This window comes from Corylus avellana, chromosome 3, assembly GCF_965113065.1.
Source record: "Corylus avellana chromosome 3, dhCorAvel1.hap1.2, whole genome shotgun sequence".
Classification (NCBI taxonomy): Eukaryota; Viridiplantae; Streptophyta; class Magnoliopsida; order Fagales; family Betulaceae; genus Corylus; species Corylus avellana.
This window is the reverse complement of record NC_142492.1, coordinates 1,907,872-1,930,275: the sequence shown is the minus strand read 5'-3', so window position 1 is coordinate 1,930,275 and position 22,404 is coordinate 1,907,872. Positions and strand designations below refer to the sequence as shown.

At 36.2% G+C, this 22,404-nt stretch overlaps 3 protein-coding genes across 3 annotated transcripts; 1 reads left to right on the top strand and 2 right to left on the bottom strand.

The window, feature by feature from the left end:
* Positions 1-134: 134 nt before the first annotated feature.
* Positions 135-7,440, top strand: LOC132175072 (transcription initiation factor TFIID subunit 6). The gene is made up of 13 exons (XM_059586886.2): positions 135-219; positions 296-500; positions 1,146-1,232; positions 1,762-1,863; positions 1,959-2,067; positions 3,376-3,479; positions 3,573-3,710; positions 3,819-3,914; positions 4,402-4,526; positions 5,057-5,189; positions 5,525-5,650; positions 5,755-5,866; positions 6,861-7,440. Exons 2-13 carry the CDS (start codon positions 375-377, stop codon positions 7,223-7,225), a joined length of 1,623 nt encoding a protein of 540 aa, XP_059442869.2. The 5' UTR covers positions 135-219; positions 296-374; the 3' UTR covers positions 7,226-7,440.
* A 743-nt stretch (positions 7,441-8,183) lies between these two features.
* On the bottom strand, positions 8,184-12,937 carry FTSZ1-1 (homolog of bacterial cytokinesis Z-ring protein FTSZ 1-1). Its single transcript, XM_059588577.2, has 6 exons — positions 12,615-12,937; positions 11,973-12,072; positions 11,547-11,776; positions 10,634-10,801; positions 10,137-10,370; positions 8,184-8,585 (listed from the first exon to the last, which is right to left on the bottom strand). Exons 1-6 carry the CDS (start codon positions 12,861-12,863, stop codon positions 8,316-8,318), a joined length of 1,251 nt encoding a protein of 416 aa, XP_059444560.2. The 5' UTR covers positions 12,864-12,937; the 3' UTR covers positions 8,184-8,315.
* Positions 12,938-15,712: 2,775 nt separating this feature from the next.
* Positions 15,713-17,542, bottom strand: LOC148586683 (V-type proton ATPase subunit e1-like). The gene is made up of 3 exons (XM_088514843.1): positions 17,301-17,542; positions 16,788-16,835; positions 15,713-16,115 (listed from the first exon to the last, which is right to left on the bottom strand). Exons 1-3 carry the CDS (start codon positions 17,396-17,398, stop codon positions 16,049-16,051), a joined length of 213 nt encoding a protein of 70 aa, XP_088370969.1. The 5' UTR covers positions 17,399-17,542; the 3' UTR covers positions 15,713-16,048.
* Between the last annotated feature and the right edge of the window lie 4,862 nt (positions 17,543-22,404).

The following is a 22,404-nucleotide window of genomic DNA, read 5'->3' as shown; positions in this document are numbered from 1 at the left end:
ATATGCCTTGGGCCAATAGCGGGCTGGGTTCGTTTATGTTGGGCTGAGACTCCTGGAGATGAGCTAATGCTTCAATTTCCAAGGCCCATAAAACAAGCCCAGCAAACCTTCCACTAGTGACGTGACAACCATGGATTTTCTTCTTCACCTTCACCGGCACTTGTCTCCCGTTTCCTACAATTAACCCTAAAATCAGAAATTTTACCCTCCGGTTTTCAGGTACTAATATTTTCAAATTCCTCTTTTTGTTAATCTTATATACGTATTTGAATTGGAACTTTTGAATGCGTAATAGCTTTACGGAAGCTTTGTACGGAGGTTTCTGGTGCAAGTAGTAGATCATTGAAGTGTATATAATCGAACTATATATAAAGATGAGCGTTGTGCCAAAGGAGGCAATTGAGGTCGTTGCACAGAGCATTGGAATCACCAATTTGTCCTCAGATGTTGTTCTCGTTCTTGCTCCTGACGTCGAGTACCGGGTCCGTGAGATCATGCAGGTATGTCATTTGATGCTGGTGCTCCTAAATTTGTGCTCAATTTTGGTACAACTGTGAGTGTTATAGTGTGTAGCATGGTGGTACTAGTTGGACATTGAAGTAGTCAGAAATTGCAAGAGCTAGTAGTGCATTTGCTGGTTCTTGAATTAATTGGAGAGCTGAGGAAACCCAGGTGTTAAAACTTTAGTTTGTTTAATGCTAACTCCAATTTCTAACACCCTATTGCATTTTACACACACAAACACAAACACAAACACAAATGTGTACACATGTTGAATTGATTAGTACATAAGAATGGTAAAAGTGAAAGTGAGCAATTGAAGCGCATTCTATCATTGAAGATGAAAGTAGAGTGGTTGAGATGGTTTGACAGTTCAGATAGCAAGAATTGAGGTTCTAGTTATGCTTTCTATGCTTTGACCCGCAAGTTAGGTGTTTTCTCATATATATACTTTTTGTGTACTTGGAGCGTCTTACGCTTTTAGTGATATCTAAACAAAAAAAAGTTATGCTTTCTATTCTTTGTAATTGGGGAGACTTTATTGGTACTGTAGCTTACATAATGTATGTGGGTAATGGAGTACAATGGAGGGGTTTTGAGACTTCGAAGGAAACTGAAAACGCTTATGTTTTCTGAAAATGCAGGAGGCAATTAAATGCATGCGCCACTCGAGGCGGACTAGTCTGACATCTGATGATGTGGATAATGCGCTTAAGTTAAGAAACGTGGAGGTAAGTAGTATTATTATTCAGCTGACATTTCTTTTGCTGTATCTGTTTTTGGTTCTCGTCTTGTCTCTTTTTATCCTCTTAGATCATTTAAAATGTGGTTCCTAAATAATTTAATCTTTTGTTGCTCAGTTATATTTTATATATCCCCATTAATTTGTGGTACCTGAGCTAGGGCTTTTTGGGCCATTTTGTAGAGGTGATTTTACTTATGTGGCCGCCATAGAGGTGATCTTGCTGACACTTGAGTGATCTATTGAACATGGGGAATATTTTGAATTTTAGATGTTAATTTCTGTTTTCGAGTCTCTCTTATATACACCCCCCCATGTACTGGGGTTGCTTTTCTAATGAAATTCATTACTTATCAAAAAAATCTATTGAACATGTGCACATCCTCTCTGGCTGCCACGTGGTATACAAAATTGATCACCAAAAAAGGGAATGCTCTAGTTAATTTCAAAGAGGTTTATCAGTAAGTTGCCACTTAGGTTTCCATTTTTCTTACTTATGTCTTTTCTACCTGCTTCAGCCAATATATGGCTTTACATCTGGAGATTCCTTGAGGTTCAAAAGGGCTGCTGGACACAAGGATTTATTCTACATTGATGACAAGGATGTGGAATTTAAAAACGTAAGAACATTCTTACAAATAACATTAACTCTACTGTTATAACTACAGTATTTAAATTACTTCTTAAGATCTCATAACTTTCCTGATTTATACAGGTGATTGAAGCACCTTTGACTGAAGCACCACTTGATACATCAGTTACTGCTCACTGGCTTGCAATTGAAGGTGTTCAACCTGCAGTTCCAGAAAATGCTCCAGTTGAAGGTATCTAGCTAAAATTAGGTGCAATATAATTGATGTAATGAGGGATCTATTCTGTAATAACCCACTCCTACATTGGGAAGATAAATAGCCTATTTAGAGTGGGTGGGTTATAAAAGGCACTCATGGGTGCTAAGTCCCACATTGAATCCTTACTAGGTGACACTAAGCTTTAAAAGTGATTATAAGGAGTTCTAAATTGTTTAGGCATTTTGGAGCAATAGCCCAAATGTGGCTAGTACTTTCCCTAGGTCGGTATCAGAGCATCCTAATAACGCCATGTGGTACTGGAACATTGCATGACTAGGTGTAACACTTTGACCTAAATGATATGATATTATCCACTTTGGGTCAAGCATGCACAATTTTATTATTGAATTTACTCCAAAAGGCCTCATACCATTTAGAGAGAGTATGCTTTATATAAGCACATCCCCTTCCTCACACCCAGGCAATGTGAAACGTTACAATCACCCTCCTCTTGAAATCCAGCGTTCTTGCTAGCGACCCTCATGGGCTTGTGCATGCTCCCCCATCTCAGGCTGGGCTTCGGCTCTGATACCATTTGTAACACCCTGCCTTAAATGATATGATATTGTCTGCTTTGGGCCAAGCCCGCACGCTTTTATTATTGGATTTACCCCAAAATGCCTCATACCGTTTAGAGAGAGCATGCTCTATATAATCACATCCTCTTTTTCACACCCAGACAATGTGGTACGTCACACTAAGCCCTAACGAGGACACCATGGATTTAAGGGGGGAGATTGTAATGCCCTAGTCTCACATTGGGAATGACTAGGTCACATAAAGTGGGTGTATTATAAAAGGCACTCATGGGTTTTAAGTCCCACTTTAGTTCCTTACTAGGCGAGATTGAGCTTTATAAGTGATTCTAGAGAACTTCAAATTGACTAGTTCTTTTGGAGTAATAGTGCATATGTGGTTAACGCTTTCCCAGTTTGTTACATGTTCTCTACTAGATTGGTGTTGTGTAACTGTAGAATCTCCTAGTCAGTATCATGCTAAGTCTGCTGAGATAGGCATACACAGTTAGTGAAATGAACATCTCATGTTCTATCATATTAATCCCGCTAATCACGTGTTCTGCTTGTATGTCTAGTAACTTCTGATTGGAAAGCATTTGCTACCAAGAACATTTCTGTTTGATGATTCCACATGTTGTAATTCCTAGTTCATTATAAGCTCTAGTCTTATGGTGCGGTTTAATTAGTCTAATCTGTTTTGTTTAAAAGTCTGATTTCCCCATCCTTGGTGCTTTTACATTGACATTATGTTTATTTGGTGTAGCACTTGCCATGCCATCTGATGGCAAAAAATCTGAGTACACAGAAGATAGACTTCCCATTGACGTTAAATTACCTGTTAAGCATTTTCTGTCAAGGGAGCTTCAGGTATATTCCATATCTCTTACCGTGCATATCTTCTTTGTATTTCCATTCATGGAACATTCTTATGCGAAGATTCTTTTGCTATTGCCTCTACAGCTATACTATGAAAAAATCATAGAGTTGACTCGGAATAAGTCTGGGTCCGTCCTCTTCAAACAAGCATTAGTGAGCTTGGCAACAAATTCAGGACTGCATCCCTTAGTTCCTTATTTCACATACTTCATCGCTGATGAGGTGATCTTGCAGCTATATCTTTCTTATTGTCTATTCTTAGCTTACTTTTGGTTGAGATTGCTTTTTTCTTGCTCATTTTGAACTGATGTTTTCCCAAATTCATCCCAGGTTACACGTAATTTAAATAATTTCCCTCTCCTGTTTGCTTGGATGCGCGTTGTTCAAAGCCTTCTTCAAAATCCACACATTCATATCGAACCTTATGTAAGTATGTCACTTTATTGGCACAACTGTTAATTCACGTACATGTATAACCATCACAAGCTTTGATGCTGAACTATCAGTCCTCAACATAACTATCAGAAGGATTTAGTAGTCATTTGTGTCTCATTTTAAATATGATCTAAAGCTGTGGGCTTACCACGAGAAATTTTTAACAAAGAGATAGGAAACCTCATAATGTTCTAGTTGGATGATGATACCAAATGATTTAGTAGACCTTTGATCTTGAATGCACAACCGGGTATAAAAAATGCGATGGAAAGGAATTTCTTAATGGTTGATATTTAATGAATTACCACATTGTTGGGCCTTGTTAGGTCCTAAGCCATGGGCTTGGCAGTGGTGCTGCAATTTAACACTGCTGGTTTTGGAGAAGACCTAATCTGATAATACAAAGCTTTATTTGCTGTCTATCTAATATGAAGGGTTTATTTGCTGTCTATCTAAATATCATGTTAATTTAATTCAGCTACACCAGTTGATGCCATCTGTTATGACATGCCTTGTTGCGAAAAGATTAGGGAATAGATCTTCTGACAACCATTGGGAGCTTAGGAACTTCGCAGCAAACCTGGTTGCTTCAATATGCAAAAGGTGATTATTTTCTTTCTGTTTTATATTGATAATATAAAGCTTGCTGGGAGATTTGCTTGACTGAGAATGTCGGCATTCCAGCTTCAATGATACATCTTACAACACAATTGTAGAAACTAGAAACGCACAATGAATTCCTACTATTTTCTGCATTCGGTTGTTTGGAAGTTACTCGGCGTGTTAGTTGAAATTTCACCATATAATTTGTTCTCTGCATAAAGTCATGTCCATGATGCCTTATAGTGTGATACATGTACTTTTGCAAACTGTAGAATATAAGCGAGGGCAACTTTTTGTCTTTGAATTAAAAGCCGTCTTTAAGTTAACCTAGCCTCCTCTGTCCTTGGGATCTAGAATTATGAGTTCATTCTGAAACTGCAATGACTGCTCATTTTGCCTTTTAGTTTTAGTTTGCTTCACGTGTAAGTTATATTTGAAGAGATAAGAGTACTGGAAGATACGGAACATTTTTAATTTGTCTTCTCATTTGAGATAGTAATTTACATTCCTTATGTGTAAACCTTTTTCAGATATGGGCATGTTTATCACAATCTTCAGCCACGTATCACAAGGACTCTGCTCCATGCGTTCTTAGACCCAACCAAAGCGTTGCCTCAACATTTTGGTGCAATTCAGGGACTAGCAGCCCTTGGACCCAATGTGGTAACCTCATATCTCTGCTTTTTTATGGAAAAAGGAGATGCTAAATGTTTTGTGGGATAAAGTTGCAGTTTTTGAAATTGGAAATATTGTATAGTTCTTTCAAATCACTCTTTAACTCAAGAAGAGGCTGTTTATAATAACTTTTTTACTTTTTGAGGTATTTTACTTTATCCTGTGCTCCCTCTTCCACACTGAACCACGCAAAGCATGTTATGCAATAAATTGCAGTTATTGTTGTCATTATTGTGCATTTCTTAGTTTCTTGTGTTTTGCTTTGTAAAATCATCTGTTATGCTGGTTTTGTGAAATTTGTTATACTTTTAAACTCTGAGCAGGTTCGTCTGCTTATATTACCAAATCTTGAGCCATATTTGCAACTGCTGGCGCCAGAAATGCTACTTGAGAAGCAAAAGAACGAGATGAAGAGACTTGAAGCTTGGCGTGTTTATGGGGCCTTGCTGGTGATTTCATATTTCAATATTATACTGATTTTTTCCTTCAACTGAAGGATTTTTTTATTCGACTTGGATGTGCTATGGAACTAACAAAGCCATCAACCTTCTAGTTTGCGGCTGGCCAATGCATGTACGATCAGCTCAAGATGTTCCGCAGTTTGCTCTTTCCACCAACTCGTGCCATCTGGAAGATCAATTGGAAAGTTGCAACTACCATGCGAAGTATGACTCGTCTCATCAACATTTAGTGTGCAATAGATACATACATAATGCATATTTGTGTGTTCTGCAAAGAACATCCCTATATTGTGAGTTTAAAACTGTTTGGATGATGGAAGGCTAGCTTTAAGGGCATATTGCAAAGAAATTTCTTAGATTGCCTTCAATGGAAAGTTGAATGGATTGTGGTCGAGTGTTCTAAACATTTTTCTTTTAATTTTTTATTAATAAGTTACTCATGCACTCCATGGGACTTGAACCCAAGACCTCACCCACTACACCATACTTATGGGGGTTCGAAGCAAGCACATAAGCTACATGAGTCATTCAAGACCAACCCTTAGGGTTGATGGTAAGTTCAATGAAGAGAGAATTCTACTGGCCAAAGAATGAATTTTAATGGTTGGTTTTAAATATCATTGAGAGGGGATCATATGCAAAATGGGTACTCAAACAGCCTGAATGTCATAAGGTCAAGTCTTAGGGTGTCTTTTGGAAGAAATTTTAATGGCCGGTATAAGCTTTTAGTAATTGGTTTTTTTATGTTCCTTCCTGGAGATGATTAAGAGGGGAAAAAATGGGGTTACCTATGTTGTTTTGAAAGGAAATGCGGAATTGTAAATAGTGTTGTAAATTTAATTCATTACATTGCATATATTCTCATGAATGGAACTTCTTAGAAGTGTCTCGGTTGTGCGCATGTGTTTCTTGCTTGAATCTTTAAGTTGGAATATAATTAAATAATAGTTTGACATACAGATTGATTGGAAGCCTGTGTATTTCAAATCTTCTTTGAGATGTAACCACATCAATTATTTGCATGACTTGTTTTTAGATACACGTCACGTCTTTTAACTGAAAGTTTTCACCCCTAGCCAAAAGGAGGGGGAAAAACCTCATATTACTCCTTGGAGTTAGGATTGTTTACCTGATTTTTACGATAATGCTCTACCTCTACCTGATCCTCTTTATCCACTCTGCTTTCTTATCAATCTAGAGAAACGCAAGGCAAGCACGGACAACTTGATGCAGCAACCGCCACACAAAAAAATGGCAACAGAGGGCACAATGGGTGTTATACCAATGAACTCCATGCAAACTGACAGGCAAGGGGCTACAGGTGGGTATTCAACTGCTGTAGGGGGTTCCAATGTTGGTTTGTCATCAATGTCCCGGCAGTTACCAACTGAAAACATGTCTGGAAGGGAGGTTGGTGGTAGAGTAGTAAAAGCGTCCAGTGTTCTCTCTCAGGCGTGGAAGGAGGACATGGATGCAGGACGTTTGTTGGCATCTTTGTTTGAATTTTTCGGTGAAAGTTTGTACTCCTTTACCCCAAAACCTGAGCTGTCCTTCTTCTTGTGATTAATTCAATATCAACAGGAGAGTAATCATTCTCTAGAATGTGTAAATTATCTGTTAAATTCCCGTTTTAACAGGAGGGTATAGATACTGAGCGAACATGTAAACTCTCTGTTCATAAATGTCTGTTAGTCCAAAATTGGAAGTTGCTCGCCAACTTTTTAGGAATCTCTCTTCTATGATAATTTGTTTGCAATAATATGATTCTTTACAGCTGTGTTCGAGTTTGTTTTGAGGTATACGCAACTCACCTCCAAGAAGTGATAATTCGTATTTGTGTCTGGCTTGGGTTTTATCGGGCATAGGTATTATTAGATTATATAAATCAATTATAACTCGATCTATTTTATTAAACAGGCCAGATTCATTAATCTTAACTTACTAATTTCGTGTTGGATTTGTGAATTTTTTTAAAAATTATCAGTCCTGAATATTGCGTGTTGTGTTTGGATGGACAAACTTTAACCCGACAAATTTAATTAAACATATCAAATTCTTAAACTCTAACTTGCTAATTTTAAGTTAGGTTTGTGTTGATTTGCAAGTTGATCTATTTTATTAAATAGGGTAGACTCATTAATCTGAACTCTCTAAAGGAAGGGCAAAGCCTATGTCATGTCTATTTACATGACGCTGGTAAGGTTGCCACATCAGCAAATAGGACCCGTGGCACCCTTAGCTTGTGTCCTTTCTGCACTCAAGCTAAACCCGGGATTTGTATATTTTGTTTCTTGAAGCCTGTAGGTATTCTACTGGGTATTGTTGGGCGTTTGTGACCATTTGACAGTTGAATGGCGCAATTAGTAATATGCGTTTTGTTCCTTGCACATGCTTCAGCGGACTTGCTGTTCAACATATGAATTTGATACAACAGAAAAGATTTTGGGGATCTAACAGATTGTACAAACATAGGCTTTAGTTAGAAGAGGATAATAGAAAGCATGATAAAGAATGAGAGTACCTCCAATTATCTTACCTACGTACATAAAAACCGAGCAACCCCTAAAACAAAATGATGTTCTCATACATTTAGCTTCGAGATCATTACAGAGCCAATTAGCACAAGTAGTTGAAAAAACGAAGCAAGAAGGCATTAAAAGAAGAGTTTTCGCAGAGCCGGTCTTGCTGGTGCAGTTGAAGGTGAGGTTGTGGACTTGAGGGGAAAGGGCATTCCCTTACCTTCTTGGCCCGCTGCAACTTTGTCAATCAGCTTTGCTGCCTTGGGATCTGTTAATAGTATCTTCTGAAATGACTGCGAGAAGCCTGTAGCAATGATGGTAACATGAATCTCTCCGTTGTAGCGGTCATCCACGACAGCTCCAAATATGATGTTAGCAGAAGGATCTGCTAAACTTGTAACAACCTGAAAAGGGTTTATTACATAAGCAGATATTAGTATGCTGAATCCCGAAAACAGAGAGATGAAAAATCCCAGCACTGGATGCAGTAATTATAAACTCAGCTTGCTGATTTCTGGGGAATGTCAGGCATGCATCAATGTGAGAACATGCACTAGGAATAATTCAATATTGTTCATCAATTTAAATACAAGGGAAAATTACAGATTACCCTCCCAAAGTTGTCACCGATTTGCAATTTCGCCTCCAAAGTTTCAATTTTTGCAATCCACCCCCTTAAAGTTTCAATTTTTTTCAATTCAGCCATTCCGTCAGTCAAAGCCGCTTTGACTGACGGAACGGTGATCACGTGCAAGTCACGTGATCGCTGTTGGTTGTTTTTTTCCCAAAATGCCCCCATCCCTACCTTCTCTTCTCCGCCTACCTCATCTTCTCCATGCCAAACCGATCGATCTGCTATTGGTCAGCAAGAAACGAGAAAGAGTGAGAAGGGTCTTGCAGGAAGAGGCAAAGCAAGTCTTGGGAAGAAGGCGTTTTTGTTTCTATGTTCCCCTGTTCATTTGAACGAATGATTCTTGGATTCTTCGGCAAAGGTCATTCTCCGGCAACAACAGAAAATATTGATCCCTTTCCGGCAATGACAGAGAAGATTAATTTATCGGAATTGATGGTTGATTTATGTTAATAGATGTTAGAATCATATGTTCGATCATTCACATTGTACTGGGTTGTGATAAATTTGAGAATTTTTTTGAATTACGGTTGTTTATGCGTGAAATGTAAGGACTTCGGTTCTTGGATTTAATTGTTTCAATTGTTTCAATTTGGTAGTTCCATTGTCGTTTCCAAGGTGTTTCGGGATTGAATATGGCCAAAATCCCAATAGTTTTGTGAGATTTGGGCCATTTGGCCAAGGAAAGATCAATCTTCTTCCTTTTGGAGGCAACAGCGAGGGAGAGGGGCAACAACAGTGTGGAGGAAACCCGTGACATAAATTATTAAGAAACCAGATGGGTATGCTTCAAATCTTAAGAAAAACAATACCTGATGGAAAAGCAGACAGATTCCGAAAATATTGGATGAATTTGTGAAGGAAATGATACACTAACAAAATTTGAAGACAGTAGCAACGAAAGTGGCGCAGAGATTGAGAGAATCTACTGTTGAATCTCTAAAGAGCTTGCAGTGCACCAGAACATGGAGGGAGAAGCATGGGAGATTTGTAATGGAAGAGATTCGGAGGTGGTTGACTGCAGAATGTGAAAAATAATATTCAGGGGGCATTTTCGGTACTAAAACGCCTTAAGTGATCACGTGCGTCGCACGTGATCACTGTTCTGTCAGTCAAAGCGGTTTTGACTGACAGAATGGTTGAATTGAAAAAAATTGAAACTTTAAGGGGGTGGATTGCAAAAATTGAAACTTTAGAGGCGAAATTGCAAATCGGTGACAACTTTGGGGGGGTAAACTGTAATTTTCCCTAAATACAAAATGAATTCGACCGTGTGCCTTCTTTGACTAGAGTATAGAATAATAAAAACCAATATCTCAAGTACCTGAGACACTCTATTCACTTCCTGCAGGGTTATGTCTTTTCCTCCTGTAATATTGTACACTACCCCTGTAGCTGATTGAATTGAGGATCCAATCAAGGGAGCTAAAGTGGCTTGTTCAGCTGCTTCTTCTGCACGGTTTTTGCTGGAGGAAACCCCTACTCCAAGCATTGCAGTTCCAGAGTCTTTCATGACTGCCTTTACATCTGCAAAATCCACATTTACCAGTCCAGGAATCTGCAAAAGTTTCAATCTTCAAATTATCTAGGATAAGCAGAATGATAATGTTTAGGAAGGGGAAAAGAAGCAGATATGGCTACGTTAAAATAATAAGGAATAGTTAGGGCATTGTGTGCGTGTGCAATTCACTAATTAATAGATAATCAATAATGCAATCATATTATGCTTAACTGAGGTAGCCAAGGACTTCAACTTCTTAAATAAAATGGGCAAGTGATTGAAATGTAGAAATACAGTTGAGTGTTTCACACAACACTCACTGTGATTATGTCTGAAATTCCTTGGACTCCTTGACGTAGAACATCATCAGCAAGAAGGAAAGCATCCTGAAGGGGCATCTGCTCATCAGCAATATCCAGCAGACGGTCGTTTGGAATGACTATAAGAGTGTCAACATTCTTTTGCAACCTTTCAATAGCCTCCAATGCCTGAAGAAAAGTAAATATAATATAACTTGAAACTCCTAAAGCTATAGAAATTGATGTGCATCAAAGCTGCTGCCGCAATATCATAAAATTCCAGCTTAGTTCTGTGTCTAGTCTCTACACTACCATTAACATATATTTTACAGATGAGCTAAGCAACTCATCTATAGTGCACATTAATAATGATAAGCACTACAACAGGGTTATGTTTTTTGTTTTTTTTTTTTTTTTTTAAGAACATGAACATCTTAAGACATCACATAATCCCAAACCTGGCCAAAGTGGATGGAAGGAGCTCAATTACTGAAGCACTTTCAATAAACATCTGTTCATGTAAAAGTAACTTTTTGGCAATTACAATTTACAAATTATAAAGTACAGCTTAAAAAAGAGTTGGATACATTACACATCTGTCAAGGAGTCCAACCTTTTGGCAATCCTTTGAATATTGATTTTGTCTATCCAAAGCAAATAGAGAAAAGTTTGAAGTCATAAATATATTTCTAGCTCCAAAACAGGTTATGGGAGAACAAATGCAAGGGAAATTCTCTTAGACCGAAGAGTCTGAACATGTGTCCAAAAGGAAAGAAAACGTATGACATCTGTTTCCATTCAATTCAAGATATGTGGATGATGCCTCAATTAAAGCACTTCTCAACATTTGGTTAGGAAGTTTTGGATTTAATATATTAGCGAACAACAGATAAGTTATTCAAAAATTCCAAATAAAGACCAAAAGGACACCTGCCTGTACAGATCTCTTACGTCCTTCAAAGCTGAAAGGATAGGTAACGACACCAACGGTCAAATACCCTGCCTCTTTGGATATCTGGGCAACAACTGGGGCAGCACCAGACCCTGTTCCTCCACCCATACCAGCAGTTATAAACACAAGATCTGACCCCTTAAGAGCATTTGCAATGGCTTCTTTAGACTCCTCCGCAGCTTGTTCCCCCAAAAGTGGATTCCCACCCGTACCTGCAGCTCTATCAAATAATTCAATCAATAGACACAATACTACCACCATAAAGTAAATAAGTCCACAATGGAAATTATGCAAAGTGCAAACATGAGTGTGAGTGGGCTGAGAACACCAGACCACTGGCCTTGGTTGTGTGGTCAATGCCTAAAGATTCAAAATAGTTAATTAAACATATCAATGAGAACACCAGACCTAGTCCACGAGTCAAAAGTTCTCCAATTTGAAGTGGGTTCTCGGCAGCAGAGTGTAATAGTGCTTGTGAATCTGTGTTTATCGCATAGAAATCAACTCCCTGAAATGTCAAAATTGTAAAACATCAAGATCAATAATGACTTATTTTCCAGTTTAACACTATCCCATGTATACTTCAAACAACACAAGGCCTCAAGAATCCAATTCGGAAGTTATGCACCAAAAATTTGAATAAAAAAGGTGAAAGCACTGAACAAAATCAACAAATGCATGTGCATATCAAGCAATGGAAATGTTTTACAACTGTGTTAGCCGGTAACGAAGCAAACACGCAACAAACACACAACACAAGAAACCACCATCGAGACCATCAAAAGTGAATCTTCATGCGGATTACAAGCATAATTAACAGAAACGCAAATGGTCACAGCTTATAATGTAACCAGACCAGCGGAAAATGACCAATATATATACTTACAGGAATAAATGAAAACTCGAAAAAAGGGCATAATTGAAGTAAAACCACAAATGGGCATCAAACAAAATACTCAAAACACAGTCAGAACCAAAATGAGGGACACAGAGAGAGAGTTGGAATATCGGAGTTTGGCCTAGGCCCAAAAAATGTAAACGAAAACCCACGTGTAAACCGCTACCAATCATGCGATTAACGGCATTGTTGCCACCACCACCGACGCCAACCACCTTAATCTTGGCCGATTCCATTGGGGCAAAGGAGCAGCTGACAACCCCAAAACGGTGTTGTTTCCGGAAAGTACATCTTCTTTGAGAAAGGCATTCTCTAAAAGGGAATGTCTTTTGGTGAAATGGGGTGTGAATTGAAGAGGTTGAGATCAGCTCGTTTGCGTTTGTGAGCTGAAGAATTGCCATTGCCACAGGAAGTGAGAGACAGAGAGAAAGAAATGGGTTTTAGGGTTTTAGGAAAATGAACTAATAGAAACTTCAAAACAAAAACAAAAACAAAACCGTTTCAGTTTTCACTCTCTTGGTGGATTCGGATATGTGGGAGTGGCACGTCACGAAGATTGGATGGGCCCCGCCCCCGTGTGCTGAACCTATGTTTTCTGTTTTGTTTTAAGAAAAAAAAAAAAAAAAGTAATAAACAGGCTGGTTTCCTGAGTAAACACCGCAAAAATATCGATTAATATATATATATATATATATATATAAATTATTATTATTATTTTTTGAGTGTTGTAACTTGTAAGGGTATTTTAATTTTTGTTACAATTATTTTTTTAATAAATTGAAGTAAGAGAAATGCTACACATTTTCACTTACACATTTTCAAATGCGCACTCTTTACATGGCACGGTGATAGAGAGTGAGCAGTAAGAGTGCGTATAACATTTATCACTAATATAATAGTTGATGTGACATTTTTTATTTAGTCACTAAATTTATATGTCATTAGTCCTCATGATCCCTCATTTAAGGAGGCTTGACTTTTTATGGGAGGGTCTTTGAAGATGGTCCATGTTTAATTGCCACATAAACATAATGAACTTGTGGTTGTGCAGGTAATTATAGAAGGCAAGAGGTTCCTCCATTTATTTAGCATTTCTATTGAGTAGGCCTTTATGTAACTTTGAATCCTAATTCGATTTATGGTATCATCTATGATCAATAATTTGAGAATTAAATTTCCCGTCTTATCAAATATTTTGGGTTACTCACGTTGAAAATTTGATATATATATATATTAAAATTTTGTTTTATAATTATCTTACATTATTGATATGGTAGTTTCAGACCAATGACATGAGTGAAACTAGAATTTTTTTGCCGGAGGGTCTGAACTTACGTAAATACATAGGGAAGTGTTAGAGAGCCAAACAAATGAACCCAAAAAAATTGTTAAACTGACGTGACAGACCGTGAGTGGCAGATAAGAGAGAGATAATTGCATTTTTTAAAAAAAAAATTTAAAAACCCTTGCCACGTCAATTTGAAATTTTTTTTTTTAAGTTTATTTGTTTGACTCCCTAATACTTCTCAAATACATATAATTCTTTTATGTGTGTGCGCGTTTATGTAAAATAAAAGCAAGCAAATTTTAAATTTAATTTCATACTAGGTCATAATTCATAACTATATACACAAGTTTTTTTTTTTTTTTTTTTTTTTGAAGAAAGAATTAACTTCTCTTTTGAATACAAAAGTTTTCTAATTTGGAAAACTTAGATTTGAAAGAGGCATAGTATAAAGTTTTCTATGCTCTGTCCAGGTTTGCTCTGGGCATTCATGAACCAAAAAATGAAACGTAAAAAGAGGAAATTTATTACTACGATTTTTTTAACTGTAATTTCTCTTCGTTTCTTTTCTCCCGTTGTCGTTTACTTTGTTTTCTTTAATGCGATTTTATCACTCCCTCTCTCCCTCTCTCTCTCTCTCATTAATTAACTTTTTTTTTTCTTAGCCTATAAATAACAAAACTGCAGCACGGTTAAAAAAAATGAAATACACTTTTTTTATTTATTTATTTTAAAGTTTACATGTCCCTTTCAAACTATTACCTAATTGACAATACTTCCTAAAATTTTCAATAATGTCCCCCTAAACTATCAAGAAATTGACAATGTCCACTCAAGGCTAAAAAAAAAAAAAAATGACCTTAATTTTTTTTCAATAAGAAAAAAAAATAAAATACTCCAATAAATTTGAAGAAAAAAAAAAAAAAAAAAACAAAAACAAATTGTTTTTTTTTTTTTATTTAAGAAAAAAAAAATTTAATTCCATACCATGGTTTTTGTTTTTATTTTTTTTAAAAAAAATTATTTTTAGATTTTGTTTTGAATTTTTCATTTTTATTTTAAGAGTATTTTCGTCATTGGGGGACATTGACAAATTTTAATAGTTTGGGGGAGACATTGTCACAATTGAAAATTTGGGGAGAACATTATCAATTAAGCAATAATTTGAAGGGGTAGGTGGACTTTACATTTTTTTTTGTTTTTTGTTTTTTGCATTAACAAAAGAAGAGTGAAAACAAAAGAGATTTGGTACCAAATAAAAACTCTAGTAAAAACATCACATCGCAAGAACAAACCTAACATATGGGAATGGTCGAATAATTGGCTCGGTCCAATAGATTTTTGGCATACAATCCAAAAAAAGGGAAGTTGTTAAAAACGACGGTTGTTAAGACTATTTAGTGAATGGGTTGCTTGAAACAATTGCTATTTCGACAAGAGAACTTGAGTCTCAATAAAGAGGATAGAACTGATAATGACTAGACTAGAACTGTCGTAGAGGAGCACTAACACAATGTCCGATGAAGAAGGTGCCCGGCGATGAATGCTTAGTGGACATCGTACTTGGACTTGGAAGGCTACATAGGCAAAAGAGAGGGCACCAACCATGGAGATTAAGAGGAGAGGTGGAGGGGGGAGCAAAGGATCTTTCGCAAGAAACAAGAAATGATATCGACAAGTGTAGTCCATGCGCGCCAAGACGGCGTGTGGGTTGCACGCAATGGATGAAGCATAAGCTAGCAAGATGATGGAAAGACAATTGAGTGGAGGAGTGGAATAGACCGGTTGAATACCACACAAACATCCCACAAATATCTTATAAAGCTGACGTGTTAAGGTCTAGTAGGGATATATTTCTTTTAACAAGGGCGGATCCAATGACTACTAAACCTTGTCACGTCAGTTTTGTGAGATATTTGTGGGATGTTTGTGCAGCATGTAGCATTCCTCAAAAATAAACATGTAGAGATAATGCAAGGTTATCTCTTTATAGCATTGATATAATTAAAAAGAAATGTACATCATCACTTACTTCATTCAAACTACATATATATATATACCTTTACTGTCTGATAGAATGATATCAGAAAGTAAATGAAGGGTAAAATATAACAATTTTATCACATGGAATATTGAGCAACAATGCAAAACTAATTCAAGGTTCATGCTCTAAACAAGAATTACATACACAAGAAGATACTGAATTACCCGCGAATCCAAAATCAGATGCTCTGCTAGCCAATCCATAACCCATGTTATTGGTTTACTAATAATGCACCGTATGTAAATCCACACAGAACTTCATTCTCCTTCACTCAGAATTGGGACTATGAGTGGTTTCATCTGTGCAAGATATACAATCGCCCACCTAACAAGCAAAACAAGAATAATACATTACAACCAAGAAACAACTACACATAAGCTTTCTCAAATTAGAATTGAGACCAACTAGAACAGAGAAAAGAAAAGTCAGATTAACAGGCTTTTATTGTCTTCAAAGAGAATGATATCTCATGGCGTTGGTCAAATGGAATTGGATTAGATGCAGTAAAAAATAACTATAGAATATGTGCTATAGTTTTTTTAACAATCCAGATTTAACTTCACACTCTCTCTTTCTTTCTCATAAAAAATTTGAAATTAAATCTGGACCATTTAAAAATTTACATAACATGTGCTGTAGTTTTTTTTTTTTTATAGTACTTAAGCCAAAACTTGATCAAATGTCCCTTTTTTATCCTAGTTTATCCCACTGGGTTGGTGAGGGGAGGATATCAATGGACATGATGCTAAAGGAACGAGACCCATGTCCATTAATCCTCCACCAACTTGTTATTGCTATCCCCTTAGTGGAGTTGGGGTTAGGCTATGACTCGACCTTAAAAAAAAAAGAAAAAAAAGTGTACATGAAGTGCTACCTAAAGAGGTGCACATGTGCAATGACTTTTACATACAACATCAAATTAGATGGACTTCTGATGTTTGAATACTTAGTGATAGCTGATGAAACGAAAAACATGCAAACTAAACATGCACTTACATCATCCAACAACAGGTTGTTGCTGTATTAACCAATGTTAGGTGGAACCTGCAATGAGAAGAGCAGATTAGGCCATTTTGCACATTACCAGAAGAATATAAGATGATTGAAATAAGATACACACAAAAGTTTCAAAAGGAATACAGAATAATACATTAACCTTCAATGAAAAAAGCAGATTAGGCCATTTTGCACATTACCAGAAGAATATAAGATGATTGAAAGCATATACACACAAAAGTTTCAAAAAGAATAAAGAGTAATACATTAACATGCACAGTTTTCATTAGATAGCTGATGAACATTTCAATTAAATCTAAATGCCCCATTACCATAATCACTCAAACCACCATCAGATAGTATTTCATTAGCATCTGACTAGTGCAGATGATTTGAGAAACCTAGATTTTATAAATAAGCAATATAACACACCCACCCACACACAAAAGTTGAGACACAAACATGACCTCAAGAAAATAACATAAAAAATGGATTGGATTATGAGAAACGTACAAATTAGTGGAGGGTCCTCTGTTGCAGCAAATTCTGGTGCTCAGAGACGCAATGATCCCAATCAATGCGAAAATTAGCGTTGTCACCAAGAACCCCATGTCGATTTTCCCTTCGATCTGGGAGAGAAAAACCAGTTCCCGCAAGAACAATTAGGAATTTGAATTTTGATTTAGGGTTTGATGAAACCGAACTCAGAATCGATCCGGAGTATGAGATCTCACCACGAACGAAACACTAATGGCTGTTTGGTTACCGCGAAAATATGGGCATGCAAAATTGGGCCCAACAGCCTTATGTAGCCTAAGGCCCTAACTCAAAGTTTGCAATATCAATTTGGGACTGTACTTGATGAGCCCTGAAGTTCATGTTCGGCCCAAACGTATGACCCAAAAAGAAAATCACCAAATTTTTTTAAATTTTAGCGAAGAAATTAATTCAAAAAATAATGCTATACATCAACTCAAAATTTACGTGGTGTGATTTTCTAACAAAAAAAACCAAATTTTCATGCACTAAATAATTTTACATTTTTTCTAATATTCTAAAATTTTTTAAAATTATAGAGATTTTACGAGATACGTTAATCCCTCACCAATAACTAACTAGCACATTAGCGGTGCACCCGATTTCCGTATCACTCATGACTTGTTATCAATCACAGCTTACACGTCTATGTCGAAAAAACACCGGTTCTTCAGCCATAGGCATATATCAATTTATAATTAGAAAAATGCTTTACATCCCAAATTTTTTTCTCAAAAATTGGTTCCCAAATGATGTGTCACTATCCCATGAATTGGTGACACACTTCCCAAAATAATAAATCTCATGAGATGATGAGATATCATTTGAGAACTAATTTTTTGAAGGAAAATTTAGGATGTGTAGCAATCCTCTTATAATTATAGACAATAAAAATAACATAAGATGATGGGACTTAATCATACCAAAGGCTCCATCATCACTCGTGAAACACAACATATGGTCCCCGAGTCAATTAACTTTGGATATTACAAAAAAAAAAAAAAAAAAAAAAAAAACTTTGGGGAAAGGTTTCAATTTTTTTTTCTTTTTTTTGTGTCCCAGACTCCCAATGACACGACGTGTGCAAGATGAGTACAAGCAGGGGAGGAACTAGACAATTAAGAGTGGGGGACAAAATTTTAAAAATAAAAATTTAGGGGTAAAAATTTCGTTTTTAGGGAGACATTTCATAAAAACCCATAAATTTTAGGAATAAAATTTTAAATTTTAAGGATAATTTTAAAATTTTGGAGAGACAAAGGCCTACACAGTTCCACCCTGAGTACAAGGCTTTTTTGGTTAGTTAAAACATAAATTTGGGTGAAAAAATTGTTATATTTCCCTAGCTATTTTAGTTTTTAGTTTTTTAGTTTTTTTTTTTTTTAAATAGATTTCTATGAGAGATGTACATGACTATGAAATATAGGTGATTTGAAAAGAAATAATATTCAAATAAAATAGTGAAAGTAGTTATTTTGAAAAAAAAAAAAAAAGAGTAGTGAAAAAAAAAAGATGATTTTTTAAACATAAAGTAGTGAAAATTTTTGAAACATTAAAAAATTAAATTAATTTACATGATGAATTTCTTCATTTTGTAAGATATTATCACATGAGAGAAAATTGTAATAATACTCAAACATTTTTCAATAATAACTAATAGGAAAGGTTGTCTTGGGGCTTAGACGCACAACTAATGCCTTTATTTATCAGTTTCTTATTTGCACATAAAAGAAATAATTTCTTGGAATCTAACATACCAAACTTTGTGCATGTGAAAATATACACTTTATATCAGAAGAAAGATCGCACTTTTGTATCAAAAGAAAGACAAGGCGATCGATAAGTACAAAGCTTTCAAGACAAAATCAAATAGGATAGATAATTAATTGCCATCTTTTGATTTAGCAAGCAAAGTCCCCTCTACTTTTGTCAAAAAGATCTATAAAATAAGAAAGCAATAATCTCTTTTTCTTTTTATTCTATCTCTTGAATTCTTTTTTTTTGAGTAATGTTTTTCTTTACTTTCATTGTACACAAGTTAATATGAAAAATCATTTAAAATATGTCGATCATGTTAATTAAATGAGCATGATTATAAATAGGTGTAATGAGTAACAGTACCTTTTTTTTTTTTTTTTTTTTTCTCGGGTCCGTTAGCAATAGCAAGAGAAGGGGAATCTACCTTATTGATTTGCAAATCAATTTGGTAGAAGATCTTTAGAAAAAGCGAGAAAATCATGAAGAGATAAAAAAGCCATGTGAGATGAGACAATGCTGACAATGCATGGTCTCTCCCAAACTTCTTTGCATGGGGGCTACATCTTTTCACAATATTAGATTTGCAAAAAAGAAAAGCTCAATTATAAGAAACCATCATACATAATTACATATGATCCTCGTTGCTGGGTTTTGATTCATTAAATAGCTGGCTTTTGCTGGTTTTGTGTGTATTTGTTTTCAGTTGTTAATAGAAATTGCCCATATATATATATATTTATCAAAAAAGGCACGGAAACATCATCGGTCCTATACCATGCCAACTATTCTGTCTCCTTGTGGCCAGGCTCTAAGACTTCCACCCATTCCTAGATATAGAGTAGTAAGAAGATAAGGTGGGACATTATTTATAGGAGTAGCCTATAAATCCTTTAAGAAGTTGCAATCATAGAGCTAAAATAAGCTGATAAAAAATGTCAATGATCAGCTTTAATTAATAAGAGTTTAGCCAGATATAAACCCAGAAACTAATTAAAGCCATTAAGATGGTAACTAAAACATTAAACTAGCTCGGATATTTGCTTAGAATAGAAATTCAACTATTAAAACATTAATTAAATATTCGTTTATCCCCATATATAGTAAGACTAAAAGCTTGATAAATCTAATTAACAAAAATATTTCCATGCACGAGAGTATATATTAATAATGCTAGAAACCACAAAATATACCCGAACATGCAAAATTGCAAAGGTTAATTTCTGCAAAGGAATGGAGACAAGTTAATGTGATATGAATGGGTACATCACTTTTGGCTGGAAACGGATCTTCTACAGTCCATTTAAGACTGAAGAATATCTAGTTACTAAGATTTACTTTTAGAAATTTTAAGGCTCCAAATGGGACATCTGTCCCATTACTAAAATAATAATAAAATATCATTTATAGTTAAATAATAATAATAATAATAATAATAAAATAATAAGGAGTGGCTTCGACCACCCTAGACTAGCTAGTCTGGGGTGGTTGAAGCCACCCTATGGCCCTTGGGGGGGTGGCCGAGCCACCCCTAAGGGCCAAATCAAAAAAAAAAAAAAAAAAAATGATCGCGGGTGGTTGGCCACCCCCATTGCCCTTGGGGGTGGTTCGGCCATCCACAAGGGCCAAAAAAAAATTATGGGTTTGCCCTTGGGGGAACCACCCCCAAGGGCCATCGAAGCCACCCCAGACCGGCCGGTCTAGGGTGGCCGAAGTCATCCCAGTGGTGGCTAGCCACCCCCTTAGGGCAAAATGGGGTGGCCAGGCCACCCTAGATCAATTTTATTTTATTTTTTGATTTGGCCCTTGAGCCACCCCCCAATTAAGGGCCATGTGAAGCCACCCCAGGGGTGGCCGGCCACCCCTTAATTAGGGTGGCAATGGGGTGACCAACCACCCCTTATTATTTTATTATTTTATTTTTTTTAACGATAAATAATATTTTATTATATTTTAGTAGTGAGACAGATGTCCCATTTGAGGCCTTAAGATTTTTAAAAATAAATCTTAACTTTTAATCGGATATTCTCTAATCCATTTAGGACTGAAGAGGATCTGTTTCCCTTTTGTCCACGTACCACGACTTTCAATCTTAGATGAAAGCTCAACTTTATACAATGACAACATTGTGAGTATGATCATACATATCCAATTCAATTTTTTATTTTTTTTTATTTTTGGGTAATGGAATCATTTCCTTTTGCTAAAGGAAAAAGACTGTCGGACTCCAATCTTTACTTGGCGCACTGATCCTATCAGTAGCATCAAAAGGAAAGCAAACTTTTGCCGCCCAATTGCTACCAGCTCCCTCCCTAGCTAGTCCCTACTACTTGTGTATAAATAGGGAGAGCCACAATGCAGAGCAACTCACCCTTCACTTACACACAGAATCATCTTAGAGTACTACATTGTCTCCAATTCTCTTCCTTTTTAGCAGAAAAATGGGTTACTCCAAGACTTTTCTTCTCTTTGGTCTTGTCTTTGCTGTTGTGCTTCTTATCTCCCATGTCTCAGCTCGTGAGCTGCTTGCTGAGGCCGCTCAAACCCGTGAGTTTCTTCCTTATTTTTTGAGTTAATTAATAATGTGCAAATTCCTCATATACAGTGATAGATGAGTGCTACACATCCCAAATTTTTTTTCCAAAACTTAGTTTCTAAATGATGTGTCATCATCTCATAAGATTTATGATTTTAGGAAGTATGTCACGAACTCATGGGATTATGACACATCATTTAAGAATCAACTTTTGGAAAGAAAATTTAAGATGCGCAACATTTCTCAAAGTGATAATATACGTCCCTCGGACGAGGAAAAAACAAAATAGAGTACTTCGAAGTCTTAATCCATTTTAATTGCATAAGTGCTTAAACATGACATTAATTATATTAGTATAATGACATGTGCCTTGCATCTCTACATTTGTTTAACAAATTAGGGAGCACCAAATATTTCATGTGTTTCATATATAGGATTTGTTTAAGCACTTATGCTTAATTTTGAAATTATAGTTTATACCATAGCCATGTTGTGAATTTAACTCACTTTTATCTATAGAGGAAACTGAGGCTGTGGAGGAGGTCAACTATGGTGACCATAGCCACGGGCATGGACATGGTCACCACGGCCACGGACATGATCATCGTCATCATCTCCATCATCATGGCCATCATCACGGTCACCATGGACACGGTGCTGCAGGCGAGACAGAAACTGAAAACTGAAAAGTGAAACTAACAAAAATTAGACAAATTAAATCCTTCGTCGTCCTATGCTATCTTTGTATCTAAGCTTGTAATGCCAATAAGGTTGCAGTACTGGTTGTGT

What these genes read in the sequence shown, in the direction of transcription:
- LOC148586683 (XM_088514843.1), bottom strand. Translation starts at nt 17,398, where the DNA reads ATGGGGTTCTTGGTGACAACGCTAATTTTCGCATTGATTGGGATCATT. An exon ending in AGAGGACCCTCCACTAATTT is followed by an intron (nt 16,836 to 17,300) that starts GTACGTTTCTCA and finishes TTCTCATTGCAG; the next exon opens with GTTCCACCTAACATTGGTTA. An exon ending in ACAACCTGTTGTTGGATGAT is followed by an intron (nt 16,116 to 16,787) that starts GTAAGTGCATGT and finishes TTTGCTTGTTAG; the next exon opens with GTGGGCGATTGTATATCTTG.
- FTSZ1-1 (XM_059588577.2), bottom strand. Translation starts at nt 12,863, where the DNA reads ATGGCAATTCTTCAGCTCACAAACGCAAACGAGCTGATCTCAACCTCT. An exon ending in TGATTGGTAGCGGTTTACAC is followed by an intron (nt 12,073 to 12,614) that starts GTGGGTTTTCGT and finishes TTGACATTTCAG; the next exon opens with GGAGTTGATTTCTATGCGAT. An exon ending in GACGTAAGAGATCTGTACAG is followed by an intron (nt 10,802 to 11,546) that starts GCAGGTGTCCTT and finishes ACTTTTCTTCAG; the next exon opens with GCATTGGAGGCTATTGAAAG.
- LOC132175072 (XM_059586886.2), top strand. Translation starts at nt 375, where the DNA reads ATGAGCGTTGTGCCAAAGGAGGCAATTGAGGTCGTTGCACAGAGCATT. An exon ending in TTAAGTTAAGAAACGTGGAG is followed by an intron (nt 1,233 to 1,761) that starts GTAAGTAGTATT and finishes TACCTGCTTCAG; the next exon opens with CCAATATATGGCTTTACATC. An exon ending in AGGATGTGGAATTTAAAAAC is followed by an intron (nt 1,864 to 1,958) that starts GTAAGAACATTC and finishes TGATTTATACAG; the next exon opens with GTGATTGAAGCACCTTTGAC.